This window comes from Salminus brasiliensis, chromosome 5 (genome assembly GCF_030463535.1).
Source record: "Salminus brasiliensis chromosome 5, fSalBra1.hap2, whole genome shotgun sequence".
Taxonomy (NCBI): domain Eukaryota; kingdom Metazoa; phylum Chordata; class Actinopteri; order Characiformes; family Bryconidae; genus Salminus; species Salminus brasiliensis.
The window spans coordinates 25,098,348-25,120,274 of NC_132882.1; the positions used below are offsets into that span (position 1 = coordinate 25,098,348).

At 38.0% G+C, this 21,927-nt stretch overlaps 1 protein-coding gene across 1 annotated transcript; it reads right to left on the bottom strand.

Annotated features, from left to right (window-relative positions):
* Positions 1–7,178: 7,178 nt before the first annotated feature.
* On the bottom strand, positions 7,179–20,991 carry LOC140556254 (tumor necrosis factor receptor superfamily member 1B). Its single transcript, XM_072679936.1, has 8 exons — positions 20,552–20,991; positions 20,195–20,320; positions 18,874–19,026; positions 16,778–16,871; positions 15,144–15,229; positions 12,878–12,991; positions 11,045–11,134; positions 7,179–7,515 (listed from the first exon to the last, which is right to left on the bottom strand). The coding sequence occupies exons 1-8, from the start codon at positions 20,610–20,612 to the stop codon at positions 7,325–7,327; spliced, it is 915 nt and encodes a 304-aa protein (XP_072536037.1). The 5' UTR covers positions 20,613–20,991; the 3' UTR covers positions 7,179–7,324.
* Between the last annotated feature and the right edge of the window lie 936 nt (positions 20,992–21,927).

Below are 21,927 nucleotides of genomic sequence, written 5' to 3' on the forward strand. Positions count from 1 at the left end.
ACACTTTTTAAAATTAGTCAACTGAGTGTAATATTTGATCTAATATAGAATAGAAAGTTGTATCTAGAGGGCAGTAATAATCTATTATTACCAGAGGGGGACGTGCAAAAGTTCTTATTGAATGCAGGTTAATGGAGCTAAAAGGTTAAAAACAAAACAAAAAAGGTTAATTCCCTTTGTCTATTCTTTTAGGCATTTTCTTTCATTGTTTAATGTAGAAGATTTGATAACCACATGTAGTAGTAATAATAATAAAATAACAACAATAACAGTAATATTTAACAGATAACTATACGATAATTATTGGCAATAATTAATAATACTTATAAATGCTATCATTATAATTTAAAAAATAAAATGATAATAATAATAATACATACTATGCATCAATAATTTCACCTGCGAGCCCCAGAGATGAAATTCGGTAGTTGCCGGGGTACCACCCTCTTTGAAACGATATGCAAATGAGATGTTTATGACGCCACGTGCACGTCAGTTGATTCTTCACGCCGTGCATTGGACAGATTTCGGGTGAGTGATGAAAACTATTAAACGTGACACATGTGGCTCATAAGATTACGAACTAAAGAACTGGAACAAGAGGGTGTAAACATGCCCATTGCTGAAAGGCATGACCTACTGTAGGGCATGCTTAGAACCCAGAGTGGACAAGAAGAGCACCACCAGCAAAGCCAAGAAATGGAAATTTCAGTATTTTTAGCAACATACATGTTCAACATGAAATTGAAGAAGACTTCAAAGCCTGACGTTTAATCAGAGGAAAAGTCAAAAAGCTCCTTAACCACAAGGGCCTTTAGGTTCTTTAGATCCTGTGGCTGGAAACATCGGAGAAAGCATGGTGCAGTAGGAAGTAAGCTGTACAGTGCGGCACTGATTTTCTTGATAATTTCACAATTGTTTTATTAAAATAAATTAAGATTTGATTTGTTTGAAATGTTATGGAGGGCACTCTGCATAACCATTTTGTGTAATAACTCCAGCAGTGGGCGATGGCAGCAAGGCACTGTTACCCAATGGAACTCCAGTTCACTTTGCATCAATTTGGTTTTCTTTAGTTGTTTTAGTACTAGCTGTCTTTAGTCTGACCTATGCCATCCTGTTATCTCCTTTGTTTGGTTTTCCTGCCTTTTTTCAATTATTTCAATTATTAAGGGGTTCAATTCTATCCATTACTAATGCTTGCTGGTGTCCCAGTGGTAGGGTTGCTGGATCAAATCCGCCTGGGAGCAACTTTCCTCCCACGGTCCACAAAAACATTCAATCAAGTTCTTTACATCCCTTAAGACCGGTCCATACTGATTCTCCTCTCTGCACCTGAGTCAGCTACCTGCCTGTCCTGTAGCAGTCTGCTTCTAAATAATGCACAATTCTCTTAATGACACATCTGTAAAAGAGCTGGCTGTTAAACAGAACCAGCAGTCTAACTAATACAGCATGATAGAGATCAGTTAACAAAATGACTTCACTGACCTGGAGAATGAAGGAATTACAGGAATACATGTTGGAGAAACACCTGAACGTTCTTAAACATTGTGTCTACGCACCTTCGACACAGCCGCAAAACGGGCAAGGCTGACAGTATGAGCAATAAAAGCAAAACTCCTGTGAATGTCAAACAATTGTTTGTACGGGATGTAATATAGTCTATGAAAGATGTAAAATGACTGGACCTTCAACAACCGTCTGTAATGGGCTTAACACACTCCATGAAGGCCTTAAGGCAGCTAGCGCTAACTAGCGGGCCTTCGACACAACAGAAAAATGAGCGAAGCTAAAAGTATTACAAAAGCACAACTCCTGAGGGGATCATGAAAATGATTGTAGCAGATCTAGCCAACAGTCTATGACAAACGTAAGCTGCCTGGCTGGCTAGGTAGCCATTGTTGTGCCTCAACACAGCCGCAAAATAGACAGAGCTGATCCTATCATGAAAGCAAAACACCTAGGAATCAAAGGAATCACCTAGTATTCCTAGTTATCATGTAGGATTGATTTACTTACAACAGTAGTTACATATATTTGCATATAAAAGACATCTGAATGACTTTTTACAGGTTTGTTCTTCTGTTGAATTTCAATATATGGCTTTAAAAAGGCAAGTAATCCAAAAGTTACAGAAAGTGATCAAAATATTATTTCAAGTCAAGTCAAGTCAAGTGGGTTTTATTGTCATTTCAGCTACATACAGAGTACACAGTGAAACGAAACAACGTTCCTCCAGGACCATGGTGCAACATAGACAGTGCATACAAGACACAAGTGCAACACAAACAAGTGCGGACAGACAACACAACACAGTACAGACAGAGAATAATAAATAAATTAGGGGTAGTGTGCAATAAATATTGAGTCCAGTGAGGTAGTAAAGTTATTTGTGCAAAATGGTTGGTGAGAGAGAGAGAGAGAGAGAGAGAGAGAGAGAGAGAGAGAGAGAAAAATCACATGACATCAGTTCAGTCTCTGGAGTTGAGAAGTCTGATGGCTTGGGGGAAGAAGCTATTGCAGAGTCTGGTCTGCGGTACCTTCTTCCTGATGGCAGGAGGGAGAACAGACTGTGTGAAGGGTGGGTGGAGTCATCCACAATGCTGGTTGCTTTGCGGATGCAGCGGGTGGTGTAAATGTCCATGACGGAGGGGAGAGAGACTCCGATGATCCTCTCAGCTGTCCCTTTATGTTATTTACTAATATAGTAATCCTTTGGATTGAGTGAAAGTTACATTTGCTCAGTAATCTGTAACGGAATAAATGTTTTTAAGTATTCCTCCCAACCCAGCTCACCTCAGGAGAACAGGTTTAACTGTCAAACTTCCCGTTTCTCCCACAGAACCCATCCCTGTACAGGACTTCATATCCCAGAATCCCACACGCACTCGGTCAACCAATCACGAACCATTCCCACACTCGTCGTCGCCAGTTTGACCAAGTTCACCTGTTTCTCATGTGTGTAGGAAGACTGTGTAAAGTATTGCCGTTTGTCCGGCACTGGGCCGAGTGGTTTCACTGGTATTTTGACCCCCCTGTTTGACTACCGAGATAGCAAAGCGACGTTGAATCAACGTCGGAAATCAACGTAGTTCAAACAATTGGGTTGCTATTTTGTCTCTTGCAGATCATACAGAGAGACAATAAGAAAGACTGTTAACGTAGCCAACCAAAGTTTAAACGTTAAATAAAATGATAAACTTTACTATCACGCCGCCCAAAAACACTGAAGAGTCAGTAAGGAGACCTCGGAGAACCTTCAGATTCAGATTCACACTGAAATCATGGATACTCTGTGTGTAGAAAAAGAGTACACACACACACACACACACACACACACACACACCGTCCCGGACTAAACCAACAAGAGTATAGTGTTCCCTGGGGATACCCATCACATGTACACATATAACCGCTTAAAGGGATTTACACGAATGACTTCACAGATGATCCAGGTAAGTATGCACAATTTCTTCATATTAAAACGTCATGATACGTTTTTGGCCAAAATTGGTGAACTGGACCCCCCTGCACCAGCCTCGTCGTTAAGTCCAGTTGAGGCTTTAAGGGCTGGGTGACCCGCGCGCTGCCGCTCCTAAATGGACACCGGTAAGTACCGCGTTCAGGTTCATTGTTGTTTGAGTGTGTGTGTGTGTGTGTGTGTGTGTGTGTGTGTGTGTGTGTGTGTGTGTGTGTGTGTGTTAGTAGGATAGTGATGAGTAAGGTGACCCTACTCTTTGTGCTGTAACGCTGATGAACGTGTGGATACATGCCTTAACATGTGCTCTTCTGTGTGACGTACCTTTACCTACACGATAAAAATAACTCCTAAACCAATGTCCAAACACTGACGGTAATGCCGGTAGCAAGAGCTGCCTAACAGTCAAATATCCGGATTCAAAACATTTAAAGAACGTATAATTAAAGTTTCTAGCAATAATTTGCTGTGTATTATTCTCCAGATCTCTCCTGATTTTTATAATCATGATGTGAATTAGGATATTCGGATAATGTAGGATTATGAGCTGTGTGATTTTGGTCTGAGCGCTCTGTGGGACTGTACGATGTTGATAAATGTGTGGACACATGCTTCACCACCAACACCATGTTTACCATTTCGTGAGTTTTTACGTTTTCGTATGTTCTTAAAATGAAGCATCCTAATTCATATTCACTGGAAAAACGGAACATTTTCAACAAGTTACATTAAAGTTTCTGCAGTGAAATTCCAGTCTTTTACAGATTTTTTCAGAAGTATAACAATAACTCACCTTCATCTGCAGCTAACTGTTATATGCTGATGGAAATACTGCATTACAGCGAGCATGTTTCTTTCTCTACAGCATTTTACTCATCGGTTCTGTTTTTAACATTTCGTGCTGGGTGTTTACACAGTGTTTATATTTTCTCACCGTGTGCGTTTTTACACATGCTGCAAAAGAAGGTGAAAATAAAGTGCACAATGAAGTGGAGACTGCTACGTTATCAAAACCAAATATCATAATTCATATTCACTGGAAAACAGTACATTTACAGAGTTCATTAAAGGTTCTGGTGTTTTAGGTAAAGGTGTTTGAGATTTGTCCTGAATTATTACAATTGATCGCCTTCAATAAAATGATTACACTAAAGGTTCCACAGTGAAACACCGTTATTTTACAGTTTCACCTTAATTTTTCGATAACACTTTTAATACAGCGATGATTGTAAATAATCTGTAGAGAAATTCTGTAATTTCTCATTTTTCCAGAAGCATTACAGTAACTCCCCTTCACTAAAATGACAGTGCAAGTTCTGCAGCTAAGGTAACTGTCGTACTCTGACAGAGGTACTCTATTACTGCAGAAGGGTAAACGCTAGCACACACCAAACACCGTTACACACACAACATCCCTACAGGCTAAAGCGCTGAGATCTAGCGACCAAGTTGACCTAGGTTGTAATTAATATAAGTTAAAAGTAAAACTGTTCACATGTGGCCCTGATATGTAGTCTGATATGTAGTCACGTATATGTTTCTTTCTCTACAGCTGTTGTGGGTTTTTTTTGATATCTGGTCAAACAGGGGGGTCAATAGAATTGCATTCACTGTGGGTTTCTGTACTCCTGAGATGAGCAGGGTTGGGAGGAATACTTTAAAAATGTGTTCTGTTACAGATTACTGAGAAAATGTAACTGTCACTCAATCTGGGATTACTGCACCTTTATTTTTCGGAGTGCGTTTTATATACCATGGCTGCTGGAACACAAACGTAACTCCAAAATGATCACTTTTCAGAAAAGAGAAAAACATTATTCACTGTCTATATTAAATGAATCAAATTGTAAGAAAAAGTGTTATTGGCTTATTTATCATGAAATGTTCAATCATCCAGCTGAAAAAAAAACAGTTTAGTCCAGCATGAATTCCATATTTGTTTAAAATGGTCCAAGCTGGTTTATGCTGGTTTATGCTTGTCTGGTACTGGTTTGGTTTGCAGTATTTGAAAGGGTTCTGGCTCACCAGTGAGGATATATAATATTTTTATTGTAATAAATAATACTATTAGTAAAAAGTATTACACAGAAGCACAACTGCACACTCAGCAGAAAGAACCAGGTTTACACAACAGCACATTTAGCAGTCCGCTAATGGTAGAGCCAGCTACCTAGCATGTTTTTGGAAGCTGCTGGAAGGCCTCATTTACAGACAGTGAAATTCTCTTCCTTATCGCTTTTAGAAATGAAGTCATTTTGAAATGTTCATCAGTGCAATGCAATTCTACTGTATGTCCTGATTGGATGGCCCCAGGAAGCTTACATTCTCCACAGGGGGGCACTATTAGCATTCAGCTAGCTCTGTGTCATTAGAAATGACCGTTGTAAGGTTAAATGGGGTTCTGTCATGATACAAGATTGCGCCCTTTCATCATAACATTTTCAGTCATAGACATTGCTTTGCACTTCTCAGTTTGATTGGACGTGCAGCACAAAACACCCCTGTTCCTTCCACCACTGATCACTGTGGACATTAATTAGATCTAAAAAGCTTATAGAAAAATCACACAGTTAAATAAAGGCACCTGATGACCGTGCTATGCCAGGCCTAAAGTAGGCTTTGTTGTTGAGTCCAGTATATGCCTGGCCTGAACACACAGGACTGATTAACCACTTAAATCTTTCTTAAAACAAGCTAGCAGAAAACTGTGAGTAAACAGAAACGTTTAAAAAAGATTTGAAATGAATCTATGATAATCTCATATTACTCATGAATATTCATATTGACAGGGCTTGTGGAAAAATGGGAAAATGAAATGTCACCCCCAAAGCCTCCACTGGAAATTAGAGCCATACTTTTGGAGACATGCAAATATCTTTTTGCATAAACATTGCTGGTTTTATACTAGACTGGTTAAGAGAAAAAGAACAGGTGAGCATCACATAGTGCTTCTTGCCTGATGCAGTTTATATAGCAGGATGATATTTTAGAGGACACTGCTGTGGTTAAGATGTTGTGACCCTTGAAGGGGATGGCTTTGAGTGGACCTAGGTTGTAGGAGTTTCTTTTCTTTCTTTTTTTTTTTTTAAAGCTACTGTTACAAAGTGTTCAGTCATCCCGGTGTGTCCGGCAGGTTTTAACAGTTTTGGAGCTGTTGGAATATTAGGTCTACTGGTTCTATAACTCGTGTGTTTACCTCACTGTTCAGAGATTTTTAGGCCACAGTCAGTCACTATCTCCCTCTAAACTAGCCCAATGTGTATAAAGCTTATGAGAAAGGCCGGTACACTGGATAAAGTCCTGAAGTGACATGTAAGTGTCTGCATTTTGTACTTTTCTGATGATACTGATGAAATGCTATCTTACAGAAATTGAACTCGTTTTTTTTTCTACATTTTATTGATATAAAACTGTTAAATAAAAGATGCACCCAGTAAATGCAACTGCAGTAAACTCTTAGGTACTGGTGGCCATGAGTAAAAGCACCCAAGACTACATTTCAAAGATGCCAAATTGAAAGTGATTTTATTAGTGCAGATGGTACATCTCACTGCTCTGCTCAGTCTAATTGATGCACACAAATCTTTAACTTCTTTAATGTTTGACTGGTTAATGAAAACAATTATGTTCAATGCTTTTCAACCCATCTTGGCTTAGTAAGTTGCACGGACAAGCTCCATAAGAACTGAGAAAGAAGTTATTTACAAAAAAAGTTTTATTGTACAGAAATAAAATTAATGAGCGGAATGACATATTGCTGAAAGCCAGGTGTTCATATAAGACTGACAGATTTAGATGTGATATTAATTATGTTAAACTGCTTCATATGAAAAAAAAATATCTTCAGACGCCAGGCCACTCGTCTTCCTGCGGTTCAGATTGAAACATGGACGGCTCACAAGTGGTGAACCCCCCATATTGATCACAACTGACTGTGTGGCCGTATTTTTCTGATGCAGTCATCGTTGTCATGGTAATTCCATCAACCCCGTCACACTCCAGACAGCAGTCATCCGTGTTGAAGAGGATTTCATCTGAAAGTCAAACAGTAAATCACAGAAGAGAAACCATGAGTTGCATGGCAGTGGTGTCAGTTCTGGTGTGATTGTTATTAGTTCTGATCTCTGGTTGTTCTCAGGTTGCTGTAGTGCAGCTTTTGATGATGTTCCTGCTGGGGAATAAGGGGCGCAGATTCTCAGGAGATGTGGTTCTGATGAGTATGTTTAGGCATGAACATGCTAGAATGGGACTAAAATGTGATTCTGTTTGTCTGCACAAGGATTCTACCCGATTACAAATAAGAGCATGGCGTAAATCAAATGTTTCAGACCTGAAGATGTGCAAATCCCCATCACTGTTACACTCTGAGCTTTTGGAGCTATTTTTATGACACCTAACACAAATTGTAGAACTGAAAGACTGGCTGTTCTGAAGTAATATTCCTAGTTTTCATCATTTTGGCCTCAAATGAATTACCACATAGATTAAAGGAAGTCACACTCCCAAATAATTCATATTCCATTTTAGTGAAGAGCACAAATCACTACTAAGATTTACTGTAATGTATATGACTTCACAGCCTCAACTCTGTTAAACACACTTCTGTTTCACAGAATGCTGCAGTGAGTAAGTGAGTAAAGGCAGAACTGTCTAGTTTGCTACACTAGAAAAGAAGCAGAACTGTATCGAAGCATAAGAAAGTCAGAGTCATTTCACTACCAAAGAACCTGTCATTGTCTTACCACTTCCCATGAGTTGTTTTTGGGTTCTTTTTCTGTTAGGTCTTTACAAGGATCTGTCATATTTGTAGAATTTACCTTGATGCAGCATTATCACATACAACATTTTGCTTCAAAATCATGTTTATGGTACCCTTGATGGTACTTTGTGATAGTGAGAATGATGTCTCTGTCAACTTTAGTGGAGCGTACACAAAAACCTTTGCAAGAACTGCGTAATGCAGGGTCATTCGAGTCAAATGTGTTTATCTCTCAGCTTGTCAACAAATGCATGTTTACCACATGTCCATGATGAGGAGCTCGGAGCGAAATTTGTATTTACTGCAGTTGAGTAAAAGTGAATTACACTTCCTGACTGTAGAGGGGAGCCCAAGAGCCAAAAATATATATTTTTTGCAATTCTTGCATACTGCTGCTTTAAACCTTTTAAATGTTTATGAGGCAAAAATAGTGATGTGACCTCTCATCTGAGTGTCAAAATGGCAAAAATTCCACAAAGCCATCTGGATGCAGTTTATAACAGAGAAGGTGGAGTTTATGCTATGAACGCACAATGAAATTACTGGACCTTCTAGGGTTCTACGGGTTGTGATTTTTTTTTTTTTTTTTTTTGTTATTTTGTAAGCAGGTTGTGCAACGGGCAATGAAAAACATTTATTTCAAAGAACCTTTCATTTCTAACATTTGAAATTGTGAATGTAAGCTGTGCACATAATGAAACATTTCATTTTTAACTTTAACACATGAACACACATTAGGATTGTAATGCTATGTGTATTTTTACCAGACCATCATGGTACATGGTACATTTCCTTTCTTTATTCTCACTTCTGTTTGCAGTGAAACGACTGAAAAAAAATGATCACAGTTGTTTTAGTGACATTCTGCCTTTTTATCCATTTTATTTTAAATCATGTGATCATGGTGATTGGACAAGGATGGTGTATCATTGTGGTTGTAGGGTATGTGTGCAGAAACACATGTGATAAGCTTACATTTATACACTACTGGTTGTAGCAACGACCTCAGGGGTCACCCCTGATGTAGTTGCCACAAACTGTAGTGTATAAATGTAAGCTTATTAGATGTGTGGAACAAACTGTAACTTACAAACTGTAACTTACACAACTGTAGTTGTGAATTAACAAAGTAGCCTTATGCCTTTGGGGCACCACTACACCTACAAGGCACATATTGAGGCACTCCTCATTTTTGTTGTTTGTGTTATATGGGGACTCCACAGTATTGAATTGAATCAAATGTTGATTGTCTAAGTCCTAGATTTACTGTGATGTGTGAAAGTGTAGTCCTCTGGGAATGAAGCATAAGCAATAATGCACAGTTCAGTTTCATCCAGTATTCTCAAGTTTCAGTTCTCAGTTTAGATCATGAGTACTGAATTGAATTATGGATGGAACACTCTCACAGCCTAATAGAAAGAAAGAAAAGAAAAGAAAAACTCAACCTTTTTTTGTTTGTTTGTTTATTTGAACATAATTTAAAGTTAACATTTGAAACGTGTAGGCAAGTCTGAATTGAGGTTTTCAGACTTGCATGGAACTGAATTAAATTCTTATTCAAAATAATCTATACTAGCCAGTCATTTACAAAGACTAGTGCATTTCATATTTTGATGATATGCACTGGGAAATAACCTGAGCTGAATCATCAGAATGCACGAGTTTAATTTTGCTTTTGTAGCCTGTCTGGTTTTCATCAAGCCCACGTATGAGGTTGTCTTCAAAAAGCTTTAGGGGAGTGTGGGTGAGCTGTGTGTGGAGGCAACAGTTAGAGTTACTGTATTTGCATTTGTGGCTGTAGACTCCTCCCCTGTACACACTCGCAGCCCTTATTGAGCTCATCTAACTCGGCCTGTACATCATCGCTGACGTCAGTACACACTGTAACACTTTCGATCAGTCCCACTCATTCTGAAACCCTGCTTTCAGCACACTTCACTGTGGGCTTCAGCGGCGTCAGTTCAGATAGTTATCAAGGTGCACAAATTCATATCAGTGCTGTCTTAACCTCATACCTCCGAAACAATATCTTGTATAATGTTTGGTTTTGGACTATTTCCAATGGGTCTATTCATCACGAAATGTTAAAATAAAAAATCTGACTTTTAAAATCAGATTTTAGTCTCCTAGTGAGGAGATGCTTGTGCTGTCCATGTTTAATAAAAAATAAAAAAGGTCAATGTTCGTTATCATATCATCTTGTGTTTGAAAATTCTGCTGACAAAACCAGGACATCAGATTTGTATTGCGTACAAAAGCATCAGATTCCAATGAACATCAGATACATGCGAACACTGGCTGTACTTAAAAACACCTTCTGCTTTTTAACTGTCTGGAAGTTTTATGCCTTCCCCATTGTCTCAGAATAGCAGCCTGTATGCACAGCCAGCAAGCACAGAGCTGGAAACACATACAGACAACATTTTCAGTAAGCAGAATTTGCCTGTGTGTGTGTGGCCAGGGGGGGTTACTTGTAGTATATTGTAAAGGCAGAAATGTAGTAGAATGAAGCACAGAGCAAAAGCTAAAAAAGGCTAATCTGCAATATTTGTTGGTTAGTGAGGTTAAGATTAAGGTTAGGTTTAGCTGCTATTTGTAAACATTTAGGGGCCATAAGCAAAATCCTACTACTGGGACCTCATTCTGTATAATCACATTATATCAAATAAAAAAAAGATACTACTACTCAGAGGGGGTCCTTGTGGCCTGTGACTGTATACATGGATCATAGCTAGAAAAGGCCCTGAATGTGGGGCATACTGTATTAATGTATGACCTCTTGTGAATACAGAAAAGCAGCTTACCTTTATCAAAAAGTGTCTTCAGTTCAGGGCTGTTTGGGTGCTTAATGATATCTGGAGGCAGCACTGGGGGACCATAATTCTGAGAACACACTAAACACACACACACACACACACACACACACACACACACACACACACAGATTGTGAAGTCACACATTAAGAAAACCTTTTAAAAAGCATCCCCACAATTTGATGCTGCCACGCCACTGCTATAATGTTATGCTGGTGTTTGTTGAAGAATGGGTAGGGTTAGGGTTTTGGCAACCATTTGTGCCTCATCTGACTACAAAACCACATTTTATGTGGGTCAAGCTGATGCTTGATGTGTTTTGTCTTCAGCAATGGCTTTTCCCAGTCACCCTACCATACCTATTATCTTTGACTGGGGCACCTTCACACCAGTCTCGGTTACTGAACTCTGCATCTCTTTTAAAGTTATTGTATTTCTCTCTCTGTCCACCTTACAGTTCCCTTCTTGCTCTGACACATTCTGAATTTTGAGGGGCTGCCTTGTCTGGGCATTGTCCGGGTGGAATGGTGCAGCCTTTGTTCCTCACAATTGTGCTCCCTGGGATACCCGAACACTTGGATATTATTTTGTAGCCTTTTCCGTTTCCTTGTGCAACTCTCTCATCTCTTGGAATTTAGTCTTCATTTTCACTGCTTTCCTTGAATCAGGGGTCGTTTATCCAGAGAAAGTAAATGTTTTGACTGAGTGACCGGTAGAGGCCAATTGTACATGCAATTGAGTCCATTTCTGTCACATAACTTTTTCTGTATGCATACATCACTATGCTTATTTGTTCTCTGTATCGTGTGTGAACAAATGTTTCGATAGAAGGATGTGGTTTGTCATGTTTATGTACACCCAGTTTTCTGCTTTATAAGCGAGAGAAAGAGAGAAATAGGGAGATTGTTTGTCTCTGGGTCTCTTATGTCACCGTTGCTGTCCACATCCTGTATCATATCTACACCATCTAGCGGCATTGCTGCATCTGCTCAACACATTGCTTACTGTGGAGGGATGCATTAATGCGCTGTGCTGCTAAAAACTGAGTATTTGTTATTTGTCTTAATTTCAGTACTTTGTAAAAAGCTCCTTAAGTCACATTTGTATATTCAGTGTATTTTCAAAGCTAATTCTAAATTATTTGGCGATAAAATCAAATTCAATATTAGAATTGAATTATTAGGTAAATACAAGTGTTTTAAAGATTTACCGTACAATTGTGGGTTACGTCCAACAGTTTACAATGCCTGTTCAGGACTGACTGACTCAGACAAGGTGTCTGCTGTAGCAGACAGGCAAAATGTATTTAAACAGAAAGGGATTCAATCTAATGATGCATAAGAAGCCTAATTTGGAACTGTGTAATGCTGAATGCTGCTGAATGTTCTTCCATGGTAGCACAACCTGCTGCTTCCTTGTTTTGTAATGTGTGTGGGTACAGTGTGAGAGTATGCATCAGCTCCTGTGGGTGTGTTTCAGTGCATGTGTCAAGGCTTGTGTATTCGGATGTAGTGACCTTTTTTACTTCTGTCAATGAAGAACCTATGAACCTATATGTTTTATTTGAACCCACATGTTAGTAGTCACACACTACAGTGGGTGTGAATGAGAATGGAAATGAAGTTATCTGTAACTTTAGATGAAAATGAGATTGAAGAAGATATTTCATTTCATACAGTCGCGGAATGCAATCATTAGAAGGGCTGTCCACAAACATTTGGCCATATAGTGTATTTGAACGTGTGATTGTGACAGTAATTGCTTTTGTGGGTTCAATTGTTTTCTATATTAGAAATAATAATAAAGTGAAATGGTTGGCTTACCTGTTTGTTGGGATTTGCGCTTAGCCCTCCAGTAAAGAAGTATAATAATTAAGGAGATGAGTATTGTCACGATTAGCCCCACACATAGCGCAGTAGAAATCACCCAGGGACAATCTGTAACAAAAAAAGGCCAAATCACCACTACAAAATCATAACTTACACACAGAAAATAAACTACACGAAGAATGCTATCCTAACTGTTCAGAGAGTTTGGAGAGTATATACTTTTAATACATGTTTAATTTGTGACTGCACTGCACTATATCCCAGCAACAAGAACTTCTATGATGGAGGTGTGTGCTGGCCCTTGTGACTCACATTACTTATTGTGATTCACACACAGAGCGTGATTTTGAGTGTAGCATGCTAATACGATTTATTCACAGTGTTTATTATTCACACATTGAATCTCCCACTTAACAACTTTAAACTTATTATGTATCGACACATTCTCAGTCCTATTCAAGCAGAGAGGAACCCACAGAGACTTCTAGGTCTTTGAGGAACTAAAACATGAATGTCTCTTATTTTAGTTCCAGTTTAACTGGTGTAGTCTAGTAGACATAGTGTAGTGGCATATAAAAAGAGTCCTTGTACTACAACGGGATGCCTTTGTAGCATAAATTCCCTCTGGGTAGGAACGTCTGTCGAAATGCCATTAATATTAAGGTATTCAATAGAATCATCATTCTTGTTGTATTGCAGCAATGCTCTAATTTTTCTCACAGAACTGAGTAACCATTTTGCTTCCAGTAAAAACTTTTCACTGTCTTAAAGCGGCATTATGTGAAAATTGATGTTTCTTGCTCCTGCACACCACCTATAATTGGGATTTGTAATTTGTACTCATGATTATTATATTATGATTAAGAATATGTTGCACACCTGAGCACCTGAACGGTCTTGGTGGTTTGGTGACTTTTGTTAATATTCTATAAATAGTTCTGACCAGTGAAGGATGGGCCCCCCTTTGTGAGTCTTGGTTCCTCCCAATGTTTCTTCTTCCAGCCCTCAAGGAGTTTTTCCTTGCTCACTGGGGCTCTTAGATTTTTCATGTCTTCTTATGTTGTTGATTTCTTGTCTTTTACTAATTACTGATTGTGTAAAGCTGCTATCTGACAACACCAGTTGTAAAAAGCTCTATACAAATAAATTTGATTTGATTATTTTCCCTATTACACATCAGGAAATGGAAAACTGTCCATTTGGAAATCAGTACACTCAAGGTATTTGGGTAGATACAGCAGGCTGAGCTGTCCTAATGATTAGGAATGATTAGAGCTGAACTGAATGGCTAATGCGTCAGACTTGCTACTAACATAATTAGCCACTGACAGAGATTCGACCAATCATGTTTTGAGTTCCAGTGGATGGTTTTTAAAAAATAGCCTCACTCTAGGTCTTCTGGAACTCTTAGATAAGTCACTGACTGCACATTCAAGCCATAGCCTAAACATAATTCAGTGAATTATTAGCAGCAAACTATTAAACAGCAGCAGCTCTGTTCCAGGACACTGTAGTGAAAGCATCACTGCAAAACCTGTATATACAAGGTCAAATATGTGTTAGGGTAAGGTAATGTAATTGCTTACATGAGAATTGTTTACATTAATTGAGCTGAAGTCCTGGCTCTAATGGTCACGGTTGAACAGTGCACTCTAGATAACTTAGCAACTTACGGACACTGTAATGAGTGAATGAGTGAAGACCTGTACACACAAAAACACCTGAAACCTATTCAGTGGAGAGGGTCGGCTTAGTTAGTTTGCTTGTTTGGTTTTGCACTGACGCTATGAGGCTAATGTAGCTGACCTGTAATGGAGATTTTTATCCCTGTTAAAACCTAAATGGACTCTTAACTATCTACCACTATTAATATCACCACGTTTAGTAATTTAATAATTACTATTAATATTACCACACTTATTATATTATGATTAAGAATATGTTGCGCACCTGAGCAGTACAACTGTCTTGGTGTTTTGGTGATTTTTGTCAATAATCTATAAATAGTTCCTCCTGTGGTTTCTGTATAATCTACGCTACTGTTTATACTACTGAAAAATCTGATTTGTTATTTTCTGTTTCTTTTTGACCATGTCTTGGGTGACTGACTACATTTGAGATGTTTCTGTTGCCACGCTAGGCTCACCAGACCATAAGCGTACAGCAAAAGTGTGTACGTGTGTGTGTACGCATGAATGCATTCAAAGCTACTGCTCTGACTGAGATGTTTTGTTTTAGGTGAGGAGTTTAGTTGACTCACTTGACTCACTATGGACAAAATCCCCACACACAGCATCTGTTGTGTCCGAGCCAGGTGTCTTCAAATGACGGCCGAGCGCCTCACAACTACGAAGGAAAAAGAAAGAATGTGTAAGTAAGAGCTTAGAGATCCTGGGGCCAGATTCACAAAATCTTTCTTAAGAAAACATTGAGAGAAACACTTAAAAGTTCATAAGAAAAAGTTTTTAAATATTAATTAAATACTTTATTGATTAATTATTTCCTTAAGACATAAATGATGCAGGACATTTTTAGTGGAAATCAACTATTATTCACATCAAATCAATCATTGTATAGGCTGACTTTTATAGTCTAAAACAAGTGTGAGGCAATTGTAAGGTTATTCATTTATAAATGTTTTTCTTAATTTTGAGGTTATGAAAAAGCACATATATAGAAAAATTTAGGAAATAAGACACATTCTGTTGGGCACAAAACTAATGATGGCCTAACATTCATAAAAAAAAGCCTTAACGGCCAATCTATGCTCCAAAAACTCCACAGAGAAATACCACAGTACATTTTTTGTAAGTAGAAAAGTTTGTGTTTTATTATGATTTGATTGTGAGGAAGAGTTAATGGACCAAACTCATAATATGCACTGGCACATATTTTCCCTCCTTTGCATATGTTGTTGGTGATTCATAAAAAATACCGCAAAAAATACCACTTAGATGAATATCACGGTGAATTCCCCAGTAAGAGGCAGTAGGATTTTAATTGACTTTTCTTTATCGTTATCAAACATTTTGAAAACATTAGACAGGCAAGTTATAATTAAACAGATTAAACAGTGCAACTGAACATTTTCAACTGCTTAAAATCAGTGGCATGCTGAACATCAAAACTGCAGCTGAGAAAAGCTTAATTTTCTAGTATTATTGAGAGATTCCAAGTGATGGGCTTTCTTTTGTGTCTGGATCCTTATTCTTTAACTTTCTTTGCTGTTTACTTCACTTTTGGCAGAATGTAAATCTGACACATGCTCTCTCTACATTAGTTCAACATTTATTGATGAATGGACTAATGGAAATGCTCCAAAGTGACTTGAAATAAGATAATTTTTACATTGACTTCTATTAAAACAAGGTCAAATATGTGTTAGGGTAAGGTAATGTAATTGCTTACATTGTTTCAGAATGTAAATCTGGCAATGTAAAAATGATCTTATTTCAAGTCACTTTGGAGCATTTCCATTAGTCCATTCATCAATAAATGTTGAACTAATGTAAAATTAGTTCAACATTTATTGATGAATGGACTAATGGAAATGCTCCAAAGTGACTTGAAATAAGATCATTTTTACATTGACTTCCATTAAAACTTTAAAGAATGTTTTGTTTCTCCTGAAAAGTTGGTGGGGATTCAAGGTTTTTGCAATGATCGTTATAATAACTAAAATACAATAATTATTATATTATTGTACACAAACTTTTTTATACAAAGGCCAAATGTAGATTCACAAAAGGGTTAAAAGAGAATGTGAGCTTGTTTTGCATGTGCTGGTTTCAGAATGGAGGCTACATGTCCTGCCTGGCCATCATTATCTTCAACGTCTGCTCGTAATTCTGTGGAAGTGTGTATTAGTCATGTGTATGAGGCAGTGGCACTCACTTTGTGTGATTGTGGCAGGATGTACTGTAGTCCGCCACACTGCTGAAGGTTCCTGTTGCGCAGGGCTTGCAGACGGTGTCTCTGCTGCTGGTGGCTAAGAGAAAGACACCACATTTTATTCTCATGAATTCAGCTTAAAAGACCCTTAGACCCGAGGATTTACACTCTTACAGCTTATTGTTTAATATGCCACAATTAGTTCTGACCTCGTGAATATGAACTTATTCCACCTATTATAAGACTGACAGCCAACATATAGACTGTTTAACTTGGTTAGTATTCAATTTGTATTTTTTGAATTATTTAATTACCCAATATTTTGTCAAGTGGCTTTGTGTATTATTCTGTAAATACAGTTTTAGAACCATGATCCTATGTTAGGTTTGATCTTTTCTTGGACAAATGATAGTATTGTTGATTTTCTAGGTGAAAGTGAGTGAACAGTTTCTCTACAGATAACAAATCTCTGCACGTTTTAATGCACAAGTATTGTTACATTTAACGGGAAATGCAAAATATACATTGTGGTGTGTACAAAGGTCATGGCAATATCCAATATTCACCAGATGAACAGAACTTCTGCAGTAAAATTATTTCTTCAAGTTGATTTCCTGGAGAATTTATTTACTTATTTTCAATTCAAAAATCAAAAAAACACGTCATTGAACTGAAGTGTCCTAACGTTATGACTGACTGTAACTGTATGCATATGACTGTAACTATTATGAATTATTATGTAACTACAGTGAAACTAAGTTATATAGAAACTAGAGTGAGAAATTGAGGTGCAGGGCTGGAACCACATATTAATTTATCAGCGATTATCAGTAAAGGCCATGAATCAGTAGATAGAATCTATTAGTCCTTGCTAATGTATGAGTGAATGTAATTGCCATTTAATTCATTTTACTTACATTTTTATTTTACTTTTAAGATGATGTGTGGACTTTTTAAATAGAGCACATATGATTTTTAATGCACATGAGGTCCAGTGCACTTTTTAATATTAATAAACACTCTAAACCTAGGAGAAATATGTTGCTGGTGACAAAATGAGTTCTTGTTTGAGCTGATGTGTGCCAAAAGGGCACACACTGGGTCATTGCACCCCCCTGCATCAACTTCTCCAGGAGCTTGAGGCTTTATAGTAGGTGTCTGGGTTTGGGTGTCAAACTATGTGGTGAATATGTGGTGTGGTTCAAAATAATAAAAGTATCAATTTGTATGAATTATTCTGTCACACAGTTACAGTTTATCGGACCAGGTTTAACTAAAGTGTGAGCATTTTAGTTGGTTCACACTTTGAGGTTGAAGTTTCAAAGAGAGGAAAAATTTCACAGGAAAGCTGCTGATCTGAGCAAGAACAGAGCTGAGTGGGAGAAGCTGAAGGTGTGTGTGTGGTGGTTCTGGCTTAGCATTTGAAATAGTCATCAGATGAATAATCAGACATCATCTCTAGGAAAGTGGAGTCAGAATACAGTGTGTAATTTGGTGTGTGTGTGTGTGTGTGTTTGGCCAAAAATATCCTGACTTTTATGGAAAAGTATTCGATTGGACCATTTGTCTAACCTATAAAAAAGCACTGACCATGGATTTGGACATTTTGTAATAGCAGCATATGAGCCTAAGGTCACTATGTCCAATGACAAGAAACTAGACAGAGGGACATAACTAGACAGAGGGCAAACCTATAAATACCCTTGATTTCAAAAGAGACGTTGGTTGTCTGGATACTTTTGGACATGTAGTGTATATTTAATATCAGTAGAACACATCACGGTAAAAGGAAGGAAAAAACATCTTAACTTTCAATGTAAGTCAAAGTAAAATTGATTCCAAATGTAGAGCGTTTCTGTTGGTCTATTTATCATGAAACTTAAACTTTCAAATTCTAATAGTCAAAAGTGTATAAAAATGGAGATGTATGTGTTTTCAGGACAGTGACTATATTGTCTATAAACTGTGTAAACAGTTTATTATGTATTAACTGTCGTAGTATGAAAGTGTGTGTGAGTGTGTGAGTGTGTGTGTGTGTGTGTGTGTGTGTGTGTGTGTGTGTGTGTGTGTGTGTGTGTGAGAGAGAAAGAGAGACTCACGTTTGGCAGACACTCCTTTCCCTGGTGGGCAGACGGTGACTTGATGACAATGATCGCAATGACCATCAGAATAACTTTTACAGTAATAGCCATCATTACACTCACACTTTCGGTCACTGTGTGGTTGACAGGACTTTACCTCATGCTGGTTTTCTAATTGAACAGACACAGAAAGACAGACAGACACACACACATATGTTGTGAGACACAGTCAAATGGAAAGAGCAGGAACAAATGTCTATCTTTGCCTTTTGATAAAGCATTTTATTATTAATAAGCTGCTATAAATGATAACAGTAACAAAACGCCTTATTCACCAACTGTTTACACAGTTTATAGACCAATTAACCATTAATTGAGCGATGTTTTGGTTTACCAGGACAATAGAATCTCTTAGCATCCCTTTTACAATTATGGTTCTTCATGGAACCAAAAGTGGTTCTTCTGCTTTGGCAGAACCCTTTGTAGTGCCTTTATTTTTAAGAGCCTACTCTTTATGAACAGCTTATAATTGTAGTAGATGGAGGGGCAGTTGTAACAGTCTGTAAAACTGATCAGTGGGATTCTATGTTGTTTGACTCAACTGAGTTTTCCAACCTAAATACATAAAAATATCTATCAAAATGAATATGATTACTGAAAAAAGCGTATGCACTGTGTCCAACTCACAGATTCATTTATTTTTGGCCACAGAATATAACAGCATGATCAAATATGTATGTATGTATGTATGTATATATATATATATATATATATATATATATATATATATATATATATATATATATATATATATATATATATTGCTGTCACATAAAACATTTGCAGTTCTTCTTGAATAGATTAAAATGCTCCAAAATTATATTACATCGATATTCATTAAACATTAAGATTTTTCTCTTTTCCGGTAAAGTTGCTATTTTACATGGCTGTTTCTTCTTGTCTATTTTGGAGGTTTTGTTGTAACACTGTTTTACATCGAAGCTAGCCCTCACTGTGGGTTAGTTATATGCCTCAAAATGATGCCGTATCATAGTTTCTAACAGGAGGTTTAAAGTAATATTGGTCTTACTTCTATAATAACTGATCAAAACATATTTCTGATGGAAAAAAAAAGTTACTTTTGTGGTTAAAAAAATATGCTATGAGAATATGAGATGACCAAAATCATGCCTCTGTGTTAGTTCGTGCCCTACTCGCACTTCATCTCTTATTACAAACAGAAGTGGTTGTTCTATGGTGTTGCTCAAAGTACCCTTCGTGGCACCTTTATGTGTACTGCATGTTGCTGTATTTAAGAATGTGACTTCGCTTAACTTACCCAAATGGCACTGCGTGCAAGCCAGACACTTAGTCAAGTAGTTACTGTCAGCCGTATAGGTTTCATGAACACACGTCTCACACTTTGTGGGTGTGGATCTGGTACAGTGACCCAAAACATACTGTCCTATGGAAGAAACAGGAAGGAACTTTCTTTACAATAGCAAATTAAGCCACATGTATTTCAGCCTGTTTATACATGCAGTTCTGAGCTGAAAGCTTTAAGCTTTAAGGGCTTTCTGTTGAAGCTACAGCACTTCCTGCTTCGGCAAAGACCTCAGATCAACAAACCAACTTTTATTTCTGTTGGATGCAGTTGAGCTTGATAAAGCATGGTTATGTCTTAGTTATTTCTTACCTTTTGGGCAGTGATCACAGCATTGTTCCTCAGACTGGTTAGGAGTGCAGGATTTACTCATAGCTGGGCTGTTGGCTGGTTGTCTTCACAGCACCTGCTCTTGCTTATTACCTCCTTCTTCCAAAGCGACTAGTAGTTCTTTTGAAACGTAGTCCCTAAAAGTTGTTCCTGGAAATCCGGACGTTTTTATTGATATATATTTGCTTTATTTTTCTCACCTGTCTTTCCAAATTTGACCTCGTCTAGCTTTGAATTTGCATTCCTCTCTTCTCAGCTACGCTTTGCATCTCTCATGTGTCGTCACGGTCTCTTCTGTCGTTCTCTCTAACCACTTTGTTCTTTCCTCTTTACGTCAGTGTGTCCACCACAAGCAGAACAAGAAAATTTTTTTATATCCCCCCCCCTCTCTCTCCTTTGTCTGTCTTTCTATTCTGTCTGTCTTTCTCTCTCACTCACTCACCCCCCCCCCCCCCCCCCCCCCGCTATGGAAACCCCCACTGCCCCTTTTGCCCTCCTGCTCGCTTGCCTGCTTTCCTGTTCTCGTAATTCTAACCCCCAAGAGACGATGAGAGGTACACAAACAGAGAGAACCTCTGAGGACAGCGCTTGTCAACTGAACTGTACAGCATTGAGTTGAATTAAAGAAAACATACCTCATGTCTGAGGTTTATATATAGGTTTTTTTTGTTAAGCAGACTAAGAATTTCCTCACGCAGGACTTAAATGGAATCTGATACCACTATACAAGCCAGCTATCATTTCCCCACAGCTTGATAATACAATAGAGCTGACCCGCCCTCCACATCTCTGCTCTACATGAATTTCGTTGCTACCAACAAAGGTCTCTTACCAATCCCAGACCCAAGTCCACAACTATTCTTTCTGGTTTGCTCCATTTTCAAAGTGTGTAGACACCTGCCCATTGAGTATTTTCAAATACTGATGCTTATTTAAAGAATAAATGTTGGCTGGACAGGAACTTCTTTTTCCAAATCTATTTTTTACTTCCTGTTGGGTCTGGAGCTGCAGGTTTCTTTAATGGTGGATGATGGATACTTAGAAGTTCTATTGATTTTTATTATTTTCTTCTTTTTTTTTGCCTGAGTGCTGTGTGTAATCCTCCCACACATTTCCTTTTGTGACGCTGTGTTGTTCAGGATATAGACCACAAGGAACAATGTGGCTTCACAGTGTAACCAAGAGTGAAAGACTTAACCTACTGTACCTTACAGTCTTACAGTGGTGGTCTGTCACTAACACGTCCGCTTGGTTTCTTTCCTACATCACAGATTCACAAACACATGTTTGGGTAAAAGGTTGGATTTAAGATCACCTGAGTGAAATCTGTTCTTTTTAGGCGGTATACAGTAAAGAAA